Raw genomic sequence first — 24,555 nt, forward strand, 5'->3', positions numbered from 1 at the left:
AGCTACAGGAGTACTGCTTATGCTACGTGAAAGTTCAGATGACCGAGAGAGAAAACGATCAAACCCAGAGCAGATTAAAGTTCTTATTGACAGTGTCTTATTAGTTGTTAAGATGAATAACTCTTTACTTTCAGTTCAACATATTAATGAACATATGGAAAAGTACGTTCAACTCCCAGACAGCTGGCAATTATGCGTTTGAATTTCTGGAAACAATCAATTTAATTGTTGAAAATGACATGTTTGAGCAAATTGCATCTGCAAATTTCCACACCTTAACCATTGATGAAAGCACTGATATAACTGTTAACAAATGTTTCATTCTCTATATTAAGTTTAGACCTAAAGATTGTAATGAATATAAAACATATTTTGGCAGAATAATTCAGTTGCAGGCATGTGATGCCTCCCCCATTGTGTTAGCTATTAAACAGTTTAATCAAGAAAAGAAACTTGATCTCCAAAAAATGGTGATGTTTACCTCTGATGGAGCTGCAGTGATGCTAGGCAAAGTTAAAGGTTTCACTGCAAAACTTAAATTAGAAGTTCCACATCTTGTCCAGCAACACTGTGTAGCTCACTGTGAGGATCTGGGGATCTGTGATACGTGGAAGGAAATTAAACTAATCAGAGATATTGATACATTAATGAGAACAGTGTACACACTCTTTTCTCGTTCCACAGTGAAAAGACATGAATTTAAAGAAATTCAAGGCATCTGAAAATGAAGCTATTGCCTTCAGACCACTCAATGAAGTGCGGTGGCTATCCAGACATTTTGCATTACAGGCAATAATAAAAAACTATTAGGGACTGATCACATATTTTGAAAAAGACAGATCAAATGATTCCGTGGTTAATTATTGTCACAATCAATTAACTAACGTGACATTCAAAGTAGCTGTTAATGTTTTAAGTGATGTTTTGAAGAAATGGCTTCCCTGCACAAAATCTTACAAAGGAGTAACCTTACACCACTAGACAGTCATCATTTTGTCAGAGGGAAGATTAACAAAATCAGAAATCACTATTTAGAAGGTGACACTTGCTGAAATGACAGAGTAAATGCTTTACTTAAACAAGAAGAGACTGAACCAGTAGATACTAGATCCCTGTTAAATTTTATAAATTGTTTATGTGCACATTTAGAGGACAGATTCCCTGAGAATGAGAATACAAGAATGCTTAGTGTTTGATATCTCCTCTATTTCACATTGTGATTTCTCATTTGGTAGTGAACATGTTAATGTCCTTTGTCTTAAATATCATGATTTTCTGGATGATACTAGAAATAATTAGTCAGTTCAATGATTTCAAATTTTCTATACAAGAAAAAATTAAATGCAAAATGATATCATATTTTACACAAATTGTTGTATTTGCTCTTCAAAATTAGCATTTTTGTGATTTGGCAAAGTTGATGGATATTGGGGGAACCTTCCTTGCATCTAGTGCAGACTGTGAGCAAGGTTTTAGTCTAATGAATCAAATAAAATACCAACTTAGAAACCATTCAGGAGAATGTCATTTGGATATGCTAATGAGAGTGAAAAGTTACCAATTATATGGAAATTCAATTAATTTAGATTATTATTATTATTATTATTATTATTCAGGCCTCCAAGGAGTCAAAAGACTCATCGAGGGAGGTCCTTTCTAAGACATAAAGTCTGTCAAGACTCATCGAGGGGAGGTCCCCCCCCTGAGAAACACAAAGTTTATCATACCACTCCTTAAACCCACTGACCGTTCTCGCTCCCACCACTCCATCAGGCAATGCATTCCACGGCTCAACCACCCTCCACACAAAGAAACCACTCCTTACCCTCTTGCTCACAGTTTCCTTTCGTAATTTCCAGGGATGGCCTCTTGTCATCACTCCTTCCCGCTGATCAACCAAGCGAAAGAACTCCACAGTGTCAACCCTGTAACCACCTCTCAACAGCTTAAAAGTCTCAATCATATCACCTCTCCTTCTTCTATCCACCAAACTCTGCAGTCCACATTCTCTCAGCCGATCCTCATAACTATCATTGTACAGTCCTGAAACCATCTTTGTCATCCGTCTTTGTATCCTTTCCACAGTTAATTTATCCCCTTCAAATCGTGGGGACCAAATCTGAGAACAATAGTCCAAGTGTGGTCTGATCAGAGACTTATACAACGGAATGATAACCCTCTTATCTCTGCAGGTCAGTGTCCTTCTCATAATAGCAGCAATCCTCTGTGTTACCTTCACCACCTTTGCAATATGTCCCCTAAACTTCAGGTTTCTATCAATCATCAACCCCAGATCTCTTGTCTCCCCTACTTCCTCCAGTATAACTCCTCCCATAGAGTATGCAGCATCCCATCGATGTTTCCCAAACTTCAAGACCTTACATTTTGCTGCATTAAACTGACCCCCATTCATTTGCCCATCTATCTAGCTTATTTAAATCCTCTTGCAGGGCTACCACATCTGCACTATTACTAATAATCCTTCCAAGCTTCGCATCATCCGCAAACAACTGAATATCCCCCTGCAATCCACTGGCTATGTCATTGATATAAAGGTTAAACAATATAGGTCCTAGTACTGAGCCCTGTGGGACCCCACTTGTAACCCTCTGCCTCCTGGAAACTGCTCCACCATACACAACTCTCTGATACCTATCAGACAGCCAATCCTGAATCCAGTTGACCAATCTGACATCCAGACCCATGTGCTGCGACTTAAATATCAGCTTATCATGTGGCACCCTGTCAAATGCCTTCGCCAAGTCTAAGAAAATTGCAGTATATGCCTTTCCCTCATCTAATGCTCTTGTAACTTTATTATAAAAGGCTAGCATATTGCTAAAACAAGAGCGTCCTTTCACAAATCCATGTTGATTCTCACAGATAACATTACCCTCATCTGCCCAATGCTGTACACGGTCCCTCACTACTTTCTCCAAGATCTTAACAACTACTGATGACACACAGACTGGCCTATAATTAGACACTTCCAGTCTGTTACCACCCTTATGCAATGGCACTATCTTACCTTCCTTCCATTCCCTGGGCACCTTTGCCAAGGCCAGACTTTCATTGAAAAGCCACGTTAAAGGTATTGTCAATTCCCTAGCACATTCTCTCAAAACTCGTGGCGAAATACCATCCAGTCCCACAGCTTTACTGACATCCAGAGTACTCAGTATCTGAAACACACTCTCCTCCTGTACCTCCAGACCTCGTACCAGTCCTATCCATCTAGCATTAAAACTGACTCCTCTAGGATGAAATACTCCAATAAAGTGTTCATTGAACAATTCCACTATGTCCTCTGCATCAGTCACTCTATTCCCATTTTTATCCCACAATATCATTCTTCCACAGTCATTTCTCCTCCTACTGGCCACATAGCTAAAAAATTCCCTAGGATTTTCTTTGGATCTTAGAGCCAATCTCCTCTCATATTCCAGTTTCGCTTTCCTTACCACACGAGTCACTCTTCTGGCCTGTGTCTTATATTCCTCATGCATCTCTTCACCTGTCTCCTTATATCTCTTCCATAGCCTCTTTTTCGCATGCAATTCCTGTTTAATATTGCTTGTCATCCACTTTACTCCAAATTGCGCCCTCTTCTTCACTCGTGGTATACAACTTACCATTGCTGATAACAAATATTCTTTCACAATTTCCCACGCACTGGTGATATCCCTGCCTTCCAATTCCTCCCTCCATGAAACTTCCTGAAGTTGACGTCTAATACTATTATAATCACCTGCCTTGATGTAGATAGTGTGTATAAAGAGTGGGTGAATGCCAAAGACAGAAGAGAGAAAAAATAAAGAGATAGAAGCTAGAACTAAACAAGATGAGAATTAGTAACGGTCTTATTATGAATGTTTAACAAGGTGAGAATTAGTAATGGGAATATTTTATTATGTGTGTTTAGAGTTATTTGCAAAGTTAGAAAATTTAATTAAAGGCAATCAGTCACTAGTGTTATTTTATTTTTTTTAACTTTATTTCTTACTTTTAATCAGATCAGTATTAAATACATATAAAATATTTATGTTAGCTCTGTGATTGATGTCACACAACTTACTTGGTGATGGTAATAATACACACACACTTAGAATCCTATCTAGTACAGTCGGTATCGTGTTGGCCTCGCATGCATGAAGTCCCTGGATCAAGTCCTGCCCAAGGCTTGTGAATTGTGATTTCCGACTGTTTACTGGGAACACGGTGGGGAGTTGGGATGACCTGGCTGACGTCTCTTGACACTAGAAAGTAAAGAGTGAATTAAAATCTTTTGACTTTTTTCTTAAATGATCAGTATGGTGACTCATATGGGTTCACACATACTTTTCAAAAGAAGGCTAATTTTGCACACACACAAATTTCTGCACACACTCACAGCAAAAAATTAGAGGGAACATTGCCTGTATGCTTCTTCTTCTCCCGAATGTGTTATCTTTGAGTGGTGTTGGCATTACTGTTTGAACAGCCTTTCAGAAGAACAAATCCTGTGTGCTCTGGTCACTAAAGATTTTAATTTTCTGTATGTAGTAGAAAGTGATCCATCAGGGGTTTCATTGGATATGAACATAAAGAAGGGAAATTCTACTTGATGTTTCTCTTTCTAATGTGAATTTAATTTGACGATGTAGATTGTTGATTTTTTGTAAAAAATAAATGGAGTTCTTGCTCTCTGTAATTCCATACTGCAAATACGACATCTATATACCATAACCAAATAGATGATTTGAGGTCAAGAGCAAAGGATACTTTCTTCTAGATGACTAGATAAAAATTTGGTAGGTTAGACGATATTGGTGAACCCATAGCAGTTCCCTCTTCTTGTTGTTAGTATAGCTGTTCTTTCTATCTAAAGTATCCTGATGTGATTGCAAATTTAAATAATTCTACTATATCTTTTGGAAATTCTTGGACTAGAAGGTCTATTGTTTCATTATGTGGAATATTTGTGAAGAAGGATGTAATGTCAAAACTAACCATCATATCCAAAGATGTCAATTTAATGTCTAGTATTCTTCTGCAAAATTCTGTGGAATTTTTATTGCAGAAGCTGAGTGGCCAATGACAGGATGGAAAAAGTTTGAAAGGAACCGTGAGAACTTGTAGGTTTAACTGCTTATGGAATCAACAGTAGGCCTAAGTGGCCTAGGAAAGTGACTAGTATTGTAAGAAGAGAAAAATTAAAATATGAGAGGAGACTGGTACTGCAATCCAAGGAGAATCCCAAGGAGTTTTTTTTGCTATGTGGCGACTAGTAGGACACATGCTAGTGGATGGATTATCTTGCTGAGTGGAGATGGGAAATGGGTGACCAAAACATACATACATGACATATTTGAGCTATTTAATGATCACTTTATTCTAGTGTTCCATGCTGGTACTACATGCTTTATTCCTAGAAGGATAGTAAGTGGTGAAGTGTTAGAAGTGAATGAAGAGGATGCATTCTGAATACTGATTACACTAAATGTCACTTAGGCAGGGGGACTATGTTTTAAGGGCATGTGCTATGGTACTGACTGTGCTATTAACTTGGCTGTTTAATGAAAGTCTTGCAATGGGGCATGTTCCTGTAGAGTTGGAGGATAAGACAGTACCATTGCATAAGGGTGGTTGTAGAATAGAGATATAATAGAGATAATATAGACCTGTTTGTATTTCTTCTGTAGTTGAAAAGATTTTGAGAAATTGGTGAGAACGCTATATGTGAAAACCCTATTAGAAATAGGAAAACTTGAAAACATCAAAAAGGAAATGAAAAGGCTCAATGTAGACATACTAGGAATATGTAAAACAAGGTGGCAAGATCAAGGTGATTTTTAGAGCAATGACTACAGGATAATATTCTCAGGAAGGGAGAAAGGAAAAGCAGTGGTAGCAATAATACTCAAGAAACACTTAGGCAAAAAAAGTAAACCACGATAATCAAACACAGTGATAAAATCATGGCAATTAGCATCCCATCTGAACCAGTAAACGTAACCAGTATAATGGTCTATATGCCTACAACTGGATATAAAGATGAAGAAATAGTGAAAGGTATGAGCAGATTGAAGATATATATGGAACATATTCAAACAAAGAGACAACACAATAATAATGGGAGATTGGAACACAGTCATAGGAGAAGGAAAGGAGGATAATACTGTTGGAGATTTTGCCTTAGGACAAAGAAACAACAGAGGACAACATCTAGTAGATTTTTGCAAACAGAAGGAATTAATAATCACAAACAAATATTCCAAACACAAAAACAAGGTGATACACCTGGAGGGCACCTGGAGACACAAATAGATACCAAATTGATTATATAATGGTTAAAGCAAGATTTACAAACCAAGTCAAATTTAGAAAAGCCTTCCCAGGAGCAGATGTTGATAGCAACCACAATGTTGTATTAATGAAAACACAATTGAAATTCAAGAAATAACCAAAAAAAACAACAACACAGAAGGATCAACATATTGAAACTGAAAAATGAAAACACCAAAAGACGATTTCAGGAAACCACCAAACAACTAACACAAGAAAATGCAAAGGAAAACACAAACAGTAACGATAAGTGGAATCAAATAAAAGACAATATCCTAAAAGCTAGTAACAAGATACTAGGAAGAGAAGAGTAAAATATAAGAAAACCATGGAAGAAATATTAGATCTAATGGAGGAAAGGAGGCAGTACAAGAATACAAGAAATTAAAAAATCTGATAACAAGAAAATGTAAGCAAGCAAAAGAAGAATTCCTCCATGAAGAATATAAGAAGACAGAAGAACTGTTTAATAAAGGAAATTTAAAAATAGCTTATAATCAAATAACAAAAATGTGTAACAAACTGAAAAAGGCCACACATAATAATGCCTTAATAGATTGGAATGTAAACTAATTATTTATTCTGAAGAAACTTTAGAAGAATGGAAAAAAATATCTTGAACACCTGTATCAAGGAGAAGAACAGGAAGAAGAAAATGACACAGAAACTGAAGACAATAGTGAACCATCAATAATAAAAAACGAGTTTGAAAAAGCACTTAAAGACTTAAGCCAGAAGAAAAGCACAGGAATCGATAACATCACAAGTGAAGCCCTTCAAAATGTGGATAAGGAAACAAAAAATGATATATTTTAACTAATAGCTAAAATTTATGAAAATGGAGATCTCCCAAAAGACTTCACAAAATCCCTGATAATAACAATCCCAAGAAAGCAAACACTCTCCAATGATTGGACAGAACAATAGCTTTAATTACACACACATTAGCAAAATCCTATTAAAAATAAAACAAAACCTTCACAACTAAAGGAAGACCAATATGGATTCAGGAAAGGAAAAGGAACAAGAGAAGCAATATACTAACCCTGAGAACTATAATTGAAAAAAGAATAGAGCTAAACCAAAAAACATATATATGCTTCACGGATTTAGAAAAAGCATTTGACAAAGTTAATTGGAAGATGATGTGGAATATTATGAAGAAAAGTGACTATAAGGACAGAAGAGTAATCAAACAGATATATGTAAGACAAATGGGATATATATATATATATATATATATATATATAAGAACAAATACTTAAGAAGAAACCGTATATATTAGAAGTGGAGTAAGACAAGGGTGCATATTATAACCCTTGCTCTTCAACATATATATTGAAAATGCCAAGATTGGTGGAGAGGAAATATTTTGCCTCAAGTTTGCAGATGATATTGCATTCATAGCAAAAAGCAGAAGAAGACTAAAAAAAGTTAATCAAAACAACAAATGAAATACAGGCAGCCTTCGATTTACACCTCACTTTCGTTCCTAAAAAAACGGACGTAAACCAAATCGGCGTAAAACAAACCCAATTGTAATGGGAGGTATGAAGTTATCTTCCGCACAGTCAAAAAATATGCACATGAAATATGTGTAACATTATTATGTTTAAAGCTTTGATAATACATATATATATATTTGTTAAAATAAAATTATTAATAACAAAAACAAAATTATATACAAAAAATATGAAACTTCGAAAAGATAATATATATTTCTATGTTGAAGTTCCTGGTTTCGGATCACCTGCATTTTTTTAAAAAAAAGTATCCAATGTTAACTGCCTAGATTTTCTTTCTTTAAGGAGTTCAGTGTAAGGTCGAATAGATGCAATTACACTCCTTTTTACATTTGCACCCCGTTCCCAATCGTAGTCCATTTCGCAGAGTTCATCAGTCAATGTCTCTATGCTTGTAAGGATACACTGTAAATCGGCTGTTTTCATATCTCTCAGAGGACCTTCTTCATTTTCTTTCTCCTCCTTTGAATGTTGACTTAATTGTTCAGCTAATTCTTTTAAGTCTTCATTGGAAAGCAGTTTATCATGGCTTTCTAAGACTTCTGTCACATCTTCAACTGTAATATCGTACAATCCCACCTTTCGCACAAGCTTGGTAACATCTTCAATAACATTCTCCTCTTTCTCTAATTCCTCAAAGTCTTGCATAAATGCTGGAAGAAGTTTTTCCCATACTCCTTTTAAACACTTTGCTGACACATCATTCCAAGCTGCCTCGATGTTGTTAATGCCCTTCAAAATATCCAATGACTGCCAATAGTCTTTAATAGTTTTTCTTGAAGTGTCCAAGACTCTTACCATTTCCATAAGTGTTATATGGATGTAATAGGCTTTGAAGATTGATATAATCCTCTGATCCGTCGGTTGCAAAAGCGATGTTGTGTTTGAGGGCATGTAAACAACCTTGCCATCCAATGGTGATCTTACTTCAGCAATGTTTTGAGGATGTCCAGAGGCATTATCCAAGAGAAGCAATGCCTTGGCTGGCAAATCATTTTCTTTACAGAAGTGAAGCACGGTAGGACAAAAATAATTTGTGTACCAATCTATAGAAACATCTTGTGTAACCCAAGCTTTCTTGTTCCATTTCCAATAGACTGGCAGCAATGCTTTTAGACTCTTGAAGGCATGGTGTCTGTGAATGGTACACCAACATTGGTTTAAGCTCAAAGTTCCAAAGACATTTGCACCCAACAAAAGCGTAAATCTATCTTTTGCAGCTTTAAAACCTGGAGTGGAATGTTCTTCACAGGAAATGAAGGTGCATGATGGCAATTTTTTCCAGTAAAGCCCAGTCTCATCAGCATTAAAAATAAGATCAGGAGGATAACTTCCTTGTTCTACACAGTCATGAAATTCTTTAGGAAAAGCAGCTGTCACAACATCTGCACTTGCCACCTCACCACATAATTTGACACCGTGGCACTTACTTCGAGACTTAAATCTCATGAACCAACCTTTGCTTCCTAAAAATGTTTCTTCGCCTCCATCTGTCTTTTTAAGATCCTCAAAAATTGTTTTTGCTTTCTCAGTTATAACAGCCTGCATCAGAGGAATGTTTTCTGATTCAAGTCATCCACCCATAATGATAATAATTTTTCCATTTTTTCATGAAGTTTACTCTTGCTATAACATACATATTTTACGTTTAGTGCTGCCGTAGATTGTTGTGCGGACTGTTTTACTCTATCTGCATTTTTCATAATTGTAGTAACAGTCGATGGAGGTGAGTTCATACTTCTACAGACATTAGCATGTGTCTGCCCATCTTCCATTCTTCGAATCACCTTTATCTTCTTTTCAAGTGTGATTGATTTCTGCACCTTCTTAACACCAAGTTCTGCTAATTTTTCTGCACTTCTATTATCAGACATGATATGTAATTACGTACTTTATCAATTTAAATACGTATGTACATAAAAAAAATTAAATAGAACAATTAGGTAGATTCAACATTAAAACTAGGTTTGATACATATACGCCATAGTAGCTCAGTAAACACTCAAACACTTAGAGTGCCTGCTAGCATCATTTCTCAGTCAACCACACTACAGTAAGAAAGCATGCACAGGCAACCGGCATTATTGTGAATTGCCGTAAATTGAACCGGCGTGAACCGAGGGCTGCCTGTATTTAATAAATACCACATGAAAATAAATGTTGAAAAAATCAAAATTTTACTGGAAAGAAAAAAACAAAGATCATAAAGAAAATTAAATTAAGTGGGAAAGAGATAAAACAAGTAAAGAATGACAAATACTTAGGGACTACAATAAATAACGAAGAAAGATCAAAAGAAGACATAAAGATAAAAATAGGTACAGCAAAAACCCAATTCAATAAAATGAAAAAGTTATTAAAAGGAAATTTAAGTCTACAAATTTAGAAAAAAAAACTTCTAAATACTTATGTATGGAGTATAGCTTTATGGCAGCAAAACATGAACAATGGGAACAAGAGATATTAGAAATCTGGAGGCATTTGAAATGTGGTGTGGGAGATGAATACAAAAGATAAAATAGACAGACAAAAAAAATCTAATGAACCCAGAACACTGATAAAGACATTAATAACAAGAAGAGACAGAAGGACATACGCTAAAGTAGTAGGAATCTACTTTAACAAATTACTTTACAGGGCAAATTACTTTACAAACTACTTTAAAGGGCACTCTTGTTTTAGTAATTGGGTTACCTTTTACAATAGAGTAACAAGAGCAGCGAATGAAGGTAAGGTATATGCTGTCTTTTTTTGGATTTTTTTTTTTTTTCCAGAAGGCATTTGACATGGTTCCACTTGAGAAGTTCACTTTTAAGTTGCATCCGGGTTTGAATATCAGGTTAATGGATTAAATTGGTGATTGGCTCTGTGATAGATATCAAAGTGTTGTATATGGGGGAGTAGAAAGGTTACAAGTGGAGTTACAGAGGATTCAGTCCTAGGACCATTGCCATTTCAGACTTTTTTTGTCAATGATATTGTCACAGGACTATAGGGAGTTGTTCATTTGTTTGCAGATTATGTGAACCTTGGGAGGGTTATTAGTAATAATGCTGATGTTTTGGCTCTTCAAGAGGTTTTGGGATCCACAAATGGAATACTTCATATTCACTTGATGGAGTTATACTGGAAGAAGTAGAGGTAGCAAGAGATCTTGGGGTTATTGTGGATAGAGATTTGAAGGTCCGAGAACATACTGCAAAGGTTGCGAAGACATCTCAGAGAATGGCAGTAATAATGTTGAGCAGAACATTGACCACAAGAAATGAAAGTTTTGCTGATCCCATTGTATAAATGTTTGATCAGACCACATCTGTATTCCTGTGCTCAGATCTGGTTACTGAGCTTTAAAGGGTATGAAGTAACCTTGGAGATGGTGTAGAGATGGATAACAAAAATGATGTACAATGTTGATTATTATTATTATTATTTAGGCCTCCAAGGAGTCAAAAGACTCATCATGGGAGGTCCTTCCTAGGAAACACAAGTCTATCAGGACTCATCGTGGGAGGAAACACAAAGTCTATCATACCAACTCCTTAAACTCATTGACCGTTCTCGCCGTCACCACTCTATCAGGCAATGCATTGCACGGTTCAACCACCCTCCATGCAAAGAAACCACTTCTCGTCCTCTTGCTCACAGTTTCCTTTCGTAACTTCCAGGAATGGTCCCTTGTCATCACTCCTTCCCGTTGTTCAGCCAAGTAAAAGAATTCCCCAGGAACCACCTCTCAACAGTTTAAAAAGTCTTAATCATATCACCTCTCCTTCTATCCACCAAACTCTGCAGTCCATATTCCCCTCAGCCAATCCTCATAACTAACATTCTACAGTCCTGAAACTGTCTTTGTTATCCACCCCTGTACCCTTTCCACAGTTAATTTACCCCCTTCAAATCCTGGGCAATAAATCTGAGAACAATGGTCTGATCAGGGTCTTATACAATGGAATGATAACTCTTTTATCTCTGCAGGTCAGCATCCTTCTCATTATTGCAGCAATCCTCTGTGTTACCTTCACCACCTTTGCAATATGTCCCTTGAATTTCAGGTTTCTATCAATCATCAACCCAAGATCTATTGTCTCCCCTACTTCCTCCAGTGTAGCTCATCCAATAGAGTATGCAGCATCAATTTGATGTGTCCCGAACCTCGAGATCTTAAATTTTGCTGCATTAAACCGATATCCTAATTCGTTTCCCATTTGTCTAGCTTATTCAAATCCTCTTGCAGGACTACCACATCTGCACTATTACTAATAACCCTTCCCAGCTTCACATCATCCACAAACAACTGAATATCCCCTTGCAATCCATTGACAATGTCATTGATATAAAGGTCAAACAATATAGGTCCCAGTACTGAGCCCTCAAGGATCCCACTTGTAACCCTCTGCCTCCTGGAAACTCCCTCACCATACCCAACTCTCTGATACCTATCATACAGCCAATCCTGTATCCAGTTGACTCTGACATCCAAACCCATGTGCTGCAACTTAAATATCGACTTATAATCTGCCACCTTCTCAAATGCCTTCGCTAAATCCAAGAAAATGGCAGTATATGCCTTTCCCTCATCTACTGCTCTTGTAACTTTATTATAAAAGGCTAGCATATTGCTAAAACAGGAACGCCCCTCACAAATCCATGTTGACTCTGACAGATAACATTACCCTCATCTGCTCAATATTTTATACGGTCCCTAACTAATTTCTCCAAGATCTTAACAACTACTGATTACACACAAACTGGCTTATAATTAGACATTTCCAGTCTGCTACCGCCCTTATGCAATGGCACTATCTTACCTTCCTTCCATTCCCTGGGCACCTTACCCCAGGTGTCCAGGGAATGGAAGTTTGACCTGGCTTTTCAACGAAAGCCAGACTTTCGTTGAAAAGCCAGGTCAAAGGAGCTGTCAGTTCTTCAGCACATTATCTCAAAACTCGTGGTGAAATACCGTTCAGTCCCACAGCTTTACTGACATCCAGAGTACTCAGTATTTGGAACACGTTCTCCTCCTGCACCTCTAAACTTCAAACCTGCCCTATCCCTCTAGTATTGAAATATACTCCCCCAGAATGAAATACACCAATAAAGTGTTCATTGAACAATTCCACTATGTCCTCTGCATCCGTCACTCTATTCCCATTTTAACCCACGATGTCATTCTTCCACAATCATTTCTCTTTCTACTGGCCGCATAGCTAAAAAATTAGCCCTTGATTTTCTTTGGATCTTAGGGCCAATCTCTTCTCATATTCTAGTTTTGCCTTCCTTACCATACTACTCACTCTCCTGGCTTGTGTCTTATATTCTTCATGCATCTGTTCTTCACCTGTCTCCTTATATCTATTGCATAGCATCTTTTTCACATGCAGTGCCTGTTTGTCATCTACTTTACACCAAATTGTGTCCTCTTCTTCACTTGTGGAATACAGCTTACTATTGCTGCTAACAAATATTCCTTTACAATTTTCCAAGCACTAATGATATCCCAGCCTTCCAATTCCTCCCTCCAGGAAACTTCCCCAAGTTGATGTCGAAGACTATTATAATCACCTGCCTTTTAATTCCACATATGTTCTCGTCTCTTTGATACTCCTGCATGTCTATTCATCATCCAAGTCAAAACCACATGGTCACTCTCTCCAACTGGTGGGAGAGATGTCATCTCAGTTATTATCAACTCTTTTGATGCTATGACCAAATCCAAAACTCTTAAACCTCTTGTTCCCTCTACTACATGTTGCCTAATACATTTTTCCCTCAAGAATTCTAGAAATTCCATTACCTTATTGCTGCATGCAATAAGGTAATGGAACCTCTCCCCAGTTTATATTGCTGTAGTTAAAATCTCCCATAACGATCATTTTTCTTCTTCTTGCACTTGCCAAGCTCAGCTGTCTAAATATCTCCTGGTGACCACCCTACTAAATATTGCATCTTGCCTATCTCTACCTCACACTATATGTTTTCAAAATCATTAGTGTCATTGCCTTCCAAAGCCTCTACTCTAAGAGGACATTAGTCATCACTTACCATAAGCAGTACACCACCACAACGCTTTCCCTTTCTATCCTGCCGAAAAATACTGTACCCTGCTACTTCTTTTCCTGTTATTATATCCTCTTCTGTCAACCACGTCTCAGTGATCACAATAATCTTTGGCCAGGCTGATGGTATCAGTGCCACCAATTCCTCTCCTTTATTCAGGATAATTGTGGCATTAGTATAAAGCATAAAAATGCTTTCTATATCTCTATATTTCTATCTATATATGTTCTTCACCTGTATTTCTATATATCTATATTTCTATATGTCCAGCATTATCCCCTCTAGACTCCACTGGGCTCAGCGTTACCTAATGTTGTCCCCCCCCCTTCTCCCAAGTGCCCTTTCCCACAAGAGGCCACCCCTGCTACCATCCACCTTGGGCATTCTAGTTTCCCTGCATTGACACACTGATTCGTTCAGAACAGCAATCTCTCTAGATGCCTATGTCCTTCCTCATTCAAATGCAAGTGGTCTTGCATACAATTTCTCTCTGTCCTCAAATCCCCTCCATGACACATTCTAGCTATTATGTTATTCAATGTTACTGCTCTTCTGCTCAGCTTGTCACTATCATACCTAGGCAACATGCACACTATATTTCCTCTCTGCATCTTTTGTACTACCTCAAGCAAGAATCTCATATCTCTCGCTGCCCAATTGACATTACCTCTCAAGTCATTTGTTCCTACTATCACAATCATCTCATCCATGCTTTCTTCTTCTTCTTCTACGCATTATTCCCGCTTCCTATGCAGGGTCTGCGTGTTACTTAGATGCGACTTCTTGTTAGTACTACTCCCAACCGACCTGTGACCCATCGCCTGGTCTGCCACTGGGGGGGATATATTTTTGACTGTAGAGGCGTATGTTCACGGGCCGGTTTGCCTGTTTGTGGGATGAAAAACGCCAGATAAACTGGCGGAAAAAACCTCTGACCGCGCCCAAGACCGGCTAACTTGGCTATGCCTGAGAAAGATCCTCAAATTCCTCACGTCTACAACGGGAATCGAACCTGGGACACTCCTTCCCCAGGCATATGGTTGCGAAGCGCAAAGCCACTAGGCTAACCACGTGGTCCATCTCATCCATGCTTTCATCCCTCTTAATTGCTATAGCCACACCTTCTATCATTCCTCCAGGCAAACACTCCTCACTCATCCTATCTTGCACACCACAGATCATTGAGTCACCATACATTACACCTCTTATCATTCCCTCTCTTTTACTGTTCCCATTCTCTCCTCTTCTATCATTCCCAAACCTCTCTCTCTCTCTCTCTCTCATTCCCTCTCTTCTACTGTTCCCATTCTCTCATCTTCTATCATTCCCAAACCTCTCTCTCATTCCTTCTCTTCTACTGTTTCTATACTCTCCTCTTCTATCATTGTCAAACCTTTCTCTCATTCTCTCTCTGCTACTGCTTCTATACTCTTCTCTTCTATCATTCCCAAACCTCTCTCTCATTCCTTCTCTCCTACTCCTTCTATTCTCTCCTCTTCTATCATTCCTAAAACTTTCTTTCACTCCTGCTCTGATTCACCTTGCATACATCTCTTCCATTCTCCTAATCTGATCTTTCATACTTCTCATCTCATTCACAACACATTCCACCTCCTTTTTCAGCTTATCTATCCATCTCTGCAAGTTAGTCACTCTTACTTGATATTCATTTACCCAATCAAAGCCATCTCCATATCAATCAAAACTTCACAGTAATTCATGCCTTCCACACTCCCAACTGTTATTTTCTCATTCATACTTCGCACGTCATTCTCTCCTATCACACTGCTCGTCTCCTGCTCATCATTCTCTCCTATCACCGCAAATGCTGCTGACTGTGACCTCACCTTCTCGATAACCCAAAAATTTCACAACATATAACAACCAAACTCCAAATGCAGAACCACTAAATAATATTTGTATTACTGAGAAAAAAATGCAGCACAATTTACAAAAGAATTCACACTATACACCATTTAAAAAAAAACACTTAAAAAAACATGCAGACTTCAGAGTTTGGTAGACAGAAGGCAAAGACAGAGGACAAGTACATGCTAGGCTCAGCATGGAATTGAAAATGCAAACCATAGGATCCAGTGGGAAAACACAAAACTTTACATAGATCTATGTATAGATATGAAAGGCTATTGTGTAAATCGATTGCATAAAAAAGATTATATAATAATTAATTAAATTTATCATTTCAGTCCAATAGTTTTAACAAACTTGCAACTACTTGTATAGAGGAATTCAAATTTGACACATGCACTGTACTGTTTTATTGTTCAAATTCTTTTCCATTGTTCTTCACGCTCACCAATAATGCCTTACAATATGTAAAATGAAATATTTGTAAAATAAATATTATATTTTACTGTGCAAACATGTGAATGTTTATTTATGGAAACTCCACAGGTCTCACTATACAAGAAAGGCTAAGAGAATAGTTTCTCCAGTGACATGAATGAATCTATGGAGATTTAGCACCATTTGCAGATTTAGTGCCATGAAAATTATGATGGGACTAGGCTGGGATTTGGTATACATAAATTCTTACATTATAGTAATAGTAAGTTGTATTTTACTGTTATTTGTTATTATTCATAATAATAAATGAAGCAGAATATAAGTTTTGAGGACTCTAAAACTTATATTCTGCTTCATTTATTTTTTTTTATTATTATTGTTATTGTTGGGCAAGATATAATTATATCTTGCCCAACAATAACAAAGTTATTGTTGGGCAAGAGAATACAATTATCTCTTGCATACTAATTATGAAGGAGAACCTTTGCTACCTGAGTATCTTTACTATCTGACAGGAATATAAGCTGCTGCTTCTTCTTCTTCATGTAGCTTCCTCAATGAAAGATTGCAGCACTATGTCCTTCCAGTTCTCTCTGTTAATGGCTTTCCTTTTTGTTTCTTCATAGCCATGTGATCCTGTCCTCAAATATAAGCTTACTTCCTAATTTGGCCTCACACCCCCATCCACTCAGCACACCCATACTTTATAACCCAACCTGCATACACATTTTCTTGCTATTGGTTTTTATAACACATGAACGTATATGGCACAGGAATATTGCATAGTAAAATCCTTAAAAGCAGTGGCTGCCTATGGAGACAATAACAAGGAAAAAAACAAATGACTGCCATTATACAAGCCTTGACATCCTGAAGAAAAATTCAATGAAAATAGTCAAAAATTTTAGTAATAGCAGTCACACACTCTTATCAAAAGCTGTTTGTAGCAATAATCAAGCAGCTGTTTGCACAAAAAGGAAGGAAGACTTCTTTCATAAGATGTTAAGCAATATGACACAATAGTCATTTTTTTACTGTTGTAAAAAAACGATGACTATTTTTAAAACTTGAACTTATGTTCAGAAAACTTGACTGGACTAACAACAGTATCAATATCTTAGGAGAGAAACTAAGCACTCATTGATACTGGCTTTCACTTTTTTTTAAATGATATTGCTATCATTTTAATCCTTCCACTGAATTGATGGGTATGATAAACATCTGTATAACAAACAAACTGGTTGAACTCGCAATGTACCAGAGTATATTCATCTAGGAGAGATGATATTCTTCAACAAATAGACAAGAGACCTAAGAATATAGTCCAGCATAACCAAAGTATGGAGTAATTACTGAAAATTGGGCTATTGGATAATGTACCCAATCCTCTTAAAAGGAAGCTGTTGACCTCCATTATATTTCTCATGGCATACAGTGTCCAGACTTGATCCTTGGGTGGGGGGGGGGACTTAGAGTATGCTAATAAATAATGAAGAGAAGTGTTTTGGGAATCAACAGAACAAAATAAAAAATTCAGACATTAGGCAGGTCACAAAATTTTTTGATGTTATTTAAAAAACCAAATACTTAAAAATGAAACTGGACTGGCTAAAATGAATGATGAACCAGACAGAGCAAGAGATTTAGAAGATGAGGTGAGAAATGAGATAATAGGAACTGCAGGAAAATAAATGGATACGGAAGGTGTGTGTGTAAGAGAGAGAGAGAAGAGTAAAGAAATTTGAGAGGGGTCTTACCTAGCAGTGGGATGCAATAGGCTGACATCATCATCATCATCATTCTTATGAACATTAAATTTCATGATCAACAATCCAACAAGAATATTGTTCTAACTAAAGAAATCAAAAACCGTCCAAAAGTTAACAAAATTTCTTATTTATTGAGCATTACTCAAGACAGTTTTGAAGTTATGAATGATGATAACATGTGTTAATCATTTTTTTTATCTTTTTAGACAAAGTCACTTTTTTAAAATAGCTCTTATTTCTTACCATTTTGAGTAACATATTTAAAATATCAATATTTGAATTAGAATTTCAAGTGAATTAAATTTTTATAAATAAGATTAGATCAGAGTATAAAATATGATACATGAACATATTATCAATATTAACACAAATTATAATAATGCTTATTATCTGTGTTAATGTTGAGCATTTAAGTAAACTGATCTAAATTTGAATATTAGCATTTCATTTAAATAGTAATGTTATTATTTTGATAAAAAGGCAATAAAAATTGGCTAATTCTTATTTATTACAGTGAGAGGGGGAAATGGTCTTCCAAAGGATGTCATGTGCTAGGTACCAGCTACCAGACAAATGGCAGACAACCTTATATTAATTGTTCATGTGATCATCTCACAAGTTTTGCTGTATTAATGGATGTTACAGATAAAGAGGTAAATGAAATAAAAGAACATTATTGTTATATTATATATGTGTACTAATTGTAACGAATATTGGAAATAAGTGAACTCAGTTTAAAATGAATTATGAAACCAGAGGAAAACTCATGTAAATAACTTTATTAGCATAGAATTTTCACCTAAGTATCATAGGCATTGTCAGTACAAAATCAAGAATGGTAATTAAACATTAAGAGACAATTCTAAAAGGCACCACATAAGTAGCTAATATATGATAACTATAAAAGGTCAATAATTTCCTAACTTATTAAACAAAAATTATATATATATATATATACAACGAAAAATACAACGTTTTTGTGTCGATTATGTATTGCATTTTTTTTTTTTGTAACTTCGATTTTTTATTACTGTGTTCTACCTTTAGTGGATACCTGAGGAAGGCTGAAACTAGTTGTATTATTATCATTAAAATTTAATATTTTATCTTGGTTTAGTCATTTAAAATTTATTCTTAAAAAAATATATATATATATATATATATATATATATATATATAATTATTTTCAATTTGCCAACTCACATGTATTTCATTACTGAACTGAGATTGTTGCATTGAGTCAATATTCTCAGAGATAATTGGAGTAGGCTAAACTTAGTTATCTGAAGACAATGTGCTTTCAGGAATATAAATGGAAGGATATAGAATTTTTATTGGAGTATTGTTAATGGTAGTAAAGGAATCTTGTTCATTTAGAGTGGAAAATTGAAAATATGAAATTAAGATAATAGTATATCCAGTAGGATGTTGCTATAGGACAGGGAATTAAGAGTACTGATTGTGAAATGTTCAGGCAAATTGGTTGGGCATGTAAAATGAAGGTGATCATAATGGGAGATTTTAATTATAGGAATGTGGATTGAAGGAGGAGATGGTGTATGGGCACAAGGAAAGTTAATTTGTTGAATTTTTGAGAGATAACTATCTTAAACATCTTGGAAGCCATTTAAGGTTTTAGAGTGTTGGATTTGATATCTTCACATGATGTGATTGTTAATGAAGTATCAAACTGCTGGTAAGAGTGATCGTAAGGTAATGGTTTAAGAAAAGGATATATGTGAAATTATAAAGTGGGTGATTCGAGAAGCTCTGTAATCAACTAGCATCCAGTAGTTGGATTGATGAACTGTGCAGAAAAGATGAACTTACCCATTGATCCTGACATATCTGATGATGTATTGGATATTTTTCCAGAGATGGACACATGTCATTCATACTGCCCAAAACCCACGTTTATAGAAATATAAACGTGGGTTTTTGCCAGAATATCTACAAAATTAAGCACCTGCTGCAGAAACACAAACTTTTTTGCTTGTTTCTCAGCAGGAAACATATTTAAAATCCAGTGAGCACTCCTGTATGCAAGGACAAAACTGGAGATGGAATTTTCTATAAATTGAAAATTGGTATTTTCAGTTTATAGAAAACCCACACATACAGGGAGATATTTACACAAACAGTCACACCATCACCCTTCTCAACAATGTGGTATCTTAAAAACACTAACCCATAGAGCTAGAGCAATCTGTTCCAGTAACATTGCTCTCACTGCTGAACTTTCTCACCTGCACCACACCTTTCTAACCAATGGCTATAATCCCCATAAGATAGATTAAATACAAAATGCCACCCAGAAATCCCCTCCCCCCACTATCTTCCACAGAAGATTACAACAAAACTATCACCATTCCATACATTAAAGACACATCTGAAAATCGATCTAGGGTGCTTAACAAACACCAGCTGTGCACCGTATTTAAACCTTATGTGAAATTGGCAACTCTCATCTGTTCACCTAAGGACAGATTCACTCCTTTATCACATCCAGGAGTCTATGAAGTGCCTGTTCTTGTCATCGAGCCTACTATGGACAAAGACAGGAAGAACTGTGGACATCCACCTCAGTGAACACAAAAAATATATCCAGCACTTTCTCTATGTCAAGTCTGGTCTGGCAGACCATGCTTTGGATACCCCAACACACAAGATCAATTGAAAAAAAAAACAAAAGTACTGCACAGACGCTTCTACAAGTCAGAGATTGTTCCTAGAATCAACAGAAACCTTAAAACATACTCCAAACCTTAACAAGTATGGCCGTATAAATCTATCAAAGATTTGGGAGACAGTCATTCTAAGACCAAATTAATATTTATTTATTTTAATTTTATTTTTTCCAAAACTTTGGACTACTATATTTTTTTCAAAACTTTGGACTACCGTTTTTTTTTTTAACTTAGATGGCACTGTATTAGGACTTTAGTCTTGTGTTGCATGCTGCAATTACTTATACAGCCCCACTGTTAACCTGAATTGTGGTTGTCTCACATTTGTAACAGACTTTGTTTGTTTGCTCTGAAGATGCTGGATATAATACCAGTGAAATATTAGCTTTTAAGTTAATAAATAGTTATTTTCTTATCAATCTGTGTTCGCATCAATACTGTTTAAATCCAATTCAACAAGGGATGCACTATATACAATTATTATTATTATTGTTATTATTATTCAGGCCTCCATGGAGTCAAAAGACTCATCGCAGGATGGCCTTCCTAGGAAACACAAAGTCTGTCATACCACTCCTTGAACTCATTGGCTGTTCTTGCTTTCACCACTCTATCTGCCAATGCATTCTATGGTTCAACCACCCTCCATGCAAAGAAACCACTCCTCACCCTCTTGCTCACAGCTTCCTTTCGTAACTTCCAGGGATGGCCCCTAGTCATCACTCCTTCTTGCTGTTCAACCAAGCGAAAGAACTCCCCAGTGTCAACACTGTAACAACCTCTCAACATTTTAAGTCTCAGTCATATTACCTCTCCTTCTTCTATCTACCAAACTTTGCAGTCCACATTCCCTCAGCCGATCCTCATAACTAACACTGTAAAGTCCTGAAGCCATCTTTGTTATCCACCTGTGTACCCTTTCCACAATTAATTTGTCTCCTTCAAATCCTGGGGATCATGAGGGGTGAGAGAGCAGTCTTCCAATGTAATTATTTCAAACAGCTAGAATATATTTATCTTCAGTTTTCATATCACCTTTATTATCTCTGATTTTATAGTACTCTTTCCTTCAATTAATGGAGAAATTTTGAAAGAGTTGAAAGAAATTAGTGTGTGGAAATTATGGTGGACAGTGACTTGACATTTAGGGGTCACATTGCTAAAACCGTAAGAACATCTTAATGGATTATGGCAGTAATGAGGACATCGAGATGCAGAAGCAAATAAGTTATGATTCTCTTTTATAAGGTTCTGATCAGGCCACATATGGCCTACTGCACACAGAAATAATAATAATAGGTATTATTTCTGGGAAAATTCCCATGTTACTTCTCTAAGAAAATATTATTTTTATGCCTATTTAGCCTATTTTTGTTTAGGAGTGCCCCTTTTATAATGTCATTGGCTTTTTACTCGGATTTTAAGGAATTACTGATGTTTTATATAGACATATATTTATATGAAGAATATATAGCAGGAGTAATTTGGATATACCTTTGTTGGATGTCGCTGGCTGTTTTCTTATTCAGCAGCATCGCTGCATGTGGCAATATACATTCATCTGCTGTTAAAAGGAAAGAAGTATAATTGAAAGGAAGGGAGGGAAATGTGGGGGTAGAGAGATATGGGAGAATTATTTGTGAGGCAAAGGGTATGTGAGCTTTTTATATTATTAAAGGTGGGCAGAGAATACTTTGGGAGGGAGGTGAAAATAAAAAGTGAAATAAAATGAAAATAAAAAGGATATGATGGGATAAGATCATGTTGTAGGAGTAATGGGGTGTGAGCTGTTTTGACAGTGCGTTGTCTTCAGAGCCATGGGGGAAGTGGAGGTTATGTCATGCCAGTTTGGTGTTTCTGTCTTTGATGTATCTGTGTTGTTTCCTATTGGTCAGAGTCATGACCTACTTTTTATGTTATGGAACTTCCAACTCTGAGATTATATAGGGCCAATGGACATTTATTGAGTTTTTGTAGCATTCTATGGCTATCTTTTCTGAAATTCTAAGCATTGTTTCATTTTCTTGTATATCTATTATTATGGACTTGTTGATTTACAGAGCATGTTTTTGTTCAACGATGTGGGCTGCTATTTCTGTTTTCTCTGTATTTTGTATTCTATTTTTCTTTTGGTTATTATGTTTTTTATTTCATCTCTATGTTGCAGTCATGGAAGTGTTCTTGTAGTCTTACCCATAAAGATCTGAAGATGACATCTGTGATGTCAATGAACTGAGAAAATTATATTCGGTTCATGATAGAAGTTTAATGGAACTAATGTAAAACATGCAGGAACAAATTAAATAATGGCTTAATGACAAAATTAACCATACAAAACTGTAACATGCACATGGGCAACATAAAAGAATTGGAAACAATCACACTTAAGACTTAAAGTCCTAAGTATGGCATCATGCATGGAATGTGCTAGAATGTAGCCTTGGTTGCTGAGTGATTACTCTTAAAAATGCTAGTTCCTTTTCATGAGAAACCACATCCATATAGGCGTTGCTGAAATAGGTATTACTGAAACAAAAAGACAAAAACAGGTGATATCTTTCTAACATCAGACAATGACATTCAGAGAAAGAAGTAGTTATAGAATACTAAATATGAGGAGAACCTTTGCAATATCAAGTAATGTGATGTGAACAAACAGAATGGGGAATTGAACAAGTAGGCTTATTTGTGTCTATGGTCCCACAGAGGCTCTACTAAGAAAGAAATTGAGGATTTTTTTTTTTTTTTTTTTGTTTGAGGCCTTAGAGAGGACAGTTAACACAACAAAAAGTTAAAATTTGATCTTATAGTTAGTGTGTTTGAAAATGTTTTTTTTTTTTTGAAAATACACTTTCAAACACTGACTATAAGCTGATGTTCATCACAAACCAAAAATTGGCAACACTTCTAAAACCTGCAAAATCACACCCACCCACACATACACAAAAAGAAATATTAGAACACCACAATGTGGTTTACAAATTTCCTTTCCAAGAAGAAAATGTTATCCCTCATATTTGTAGATTTAGGGACTCAAAAACACACGTGTTAAACAGATTATTTTATTAATTACAAATAAAATAAACTTGACGTTTCGACCTCTATATCGAGGTCATCATCAGAAGAATACAACTGTATGCAGAACTAAGCTACATGCTCATGCTTTCTATATCAGTAAGCTAAATCTACGCAGTTAATAAATCTTTTTTCTAGCCTGACCTCTAGTGATAGAAAAGAAAAAAAATAAAATAAAAAAAAATAAATAAATAAAATAAAATAAACTAAAAATAAAAATAAGAAGTAAATAAATACAAAAAAAAAAAAAAATATATATATATATATATATATATATACACATAAATAGATAAATGCAACTACAATAAACTGTTAGAGTCCTCATGTATTAATATTCTATCCAGATAATGTAACTATCCAGAATATTAATACATGAGGACTCTAACAGTTTATTGTAGTTGCATTTATCTATTTATGTGTATATATATATATATATATATATATATTATATTTTATAATTTATAATTTATTCCCATATATATATATATATATATATATTGTTTTTTTTTTTTTTTTTTTTTGTATTTATTTACTTTTTATTTTTATTTTTATTTTATTTTATTTTATTTATTTATTTATTTTATTTTTTTTCTTTTCTATCACTAGAGGTCAGGCTAGAAAAAAGATTTATTAACTGCGTAGATTTAGCTTACTGATATAGAAAGCATGAGCATGTAGCTTGGTTCTGCATACAGTTGTATTCTTCTGATGATGACCTCGATATAGAGGTCGAAACGTCAAGTTTATTTTATTTGTAATTAATAAAATAATCTGTTTAACACGTGTGTTTTTGAGTCCCTAAATCTACAAATA

General features: G+C 35.7%; 1 protein-coding gene across 1 annotated transcript in view; it reads left to right on the plus strand.

The window, feature by feature from the left end:
- Window positions 1-24,555, plus strand: part of stan (Protocadherin-like wing polarity protein stan) — a 777,611-nt gene that overhangs the window by 677,822 nt on the left and 75,234 nt on the right. The window contains exon 25 of the mRNA XM_090397383.1: window positions 18,495-18,633. Within this exon, the coding sequence (XP_090253509.1) occupies window positions 18,495-18,633 (139 nt within the window). The remainder of the gene's footprint in view (window positions 1-18,494; window positions 18,634-24,555) is intronic.

This window comes from Typopeltis vanoorti, chromosome 1 (genome assembly GCF_054136105.1).
Source record: "Typopeltis vanoorti isolate ZY-2024b chromosome 1, IOZ_Tvanoo_1.0, whole genome shotgun sequence".
NCBI classification, from domain to species: Eukaryota; Metazoa; Arthropoda; class Arachnida; order Uropygi; family Thelyphonidae; genus Typopeltis; species Typopeltis vanoorti.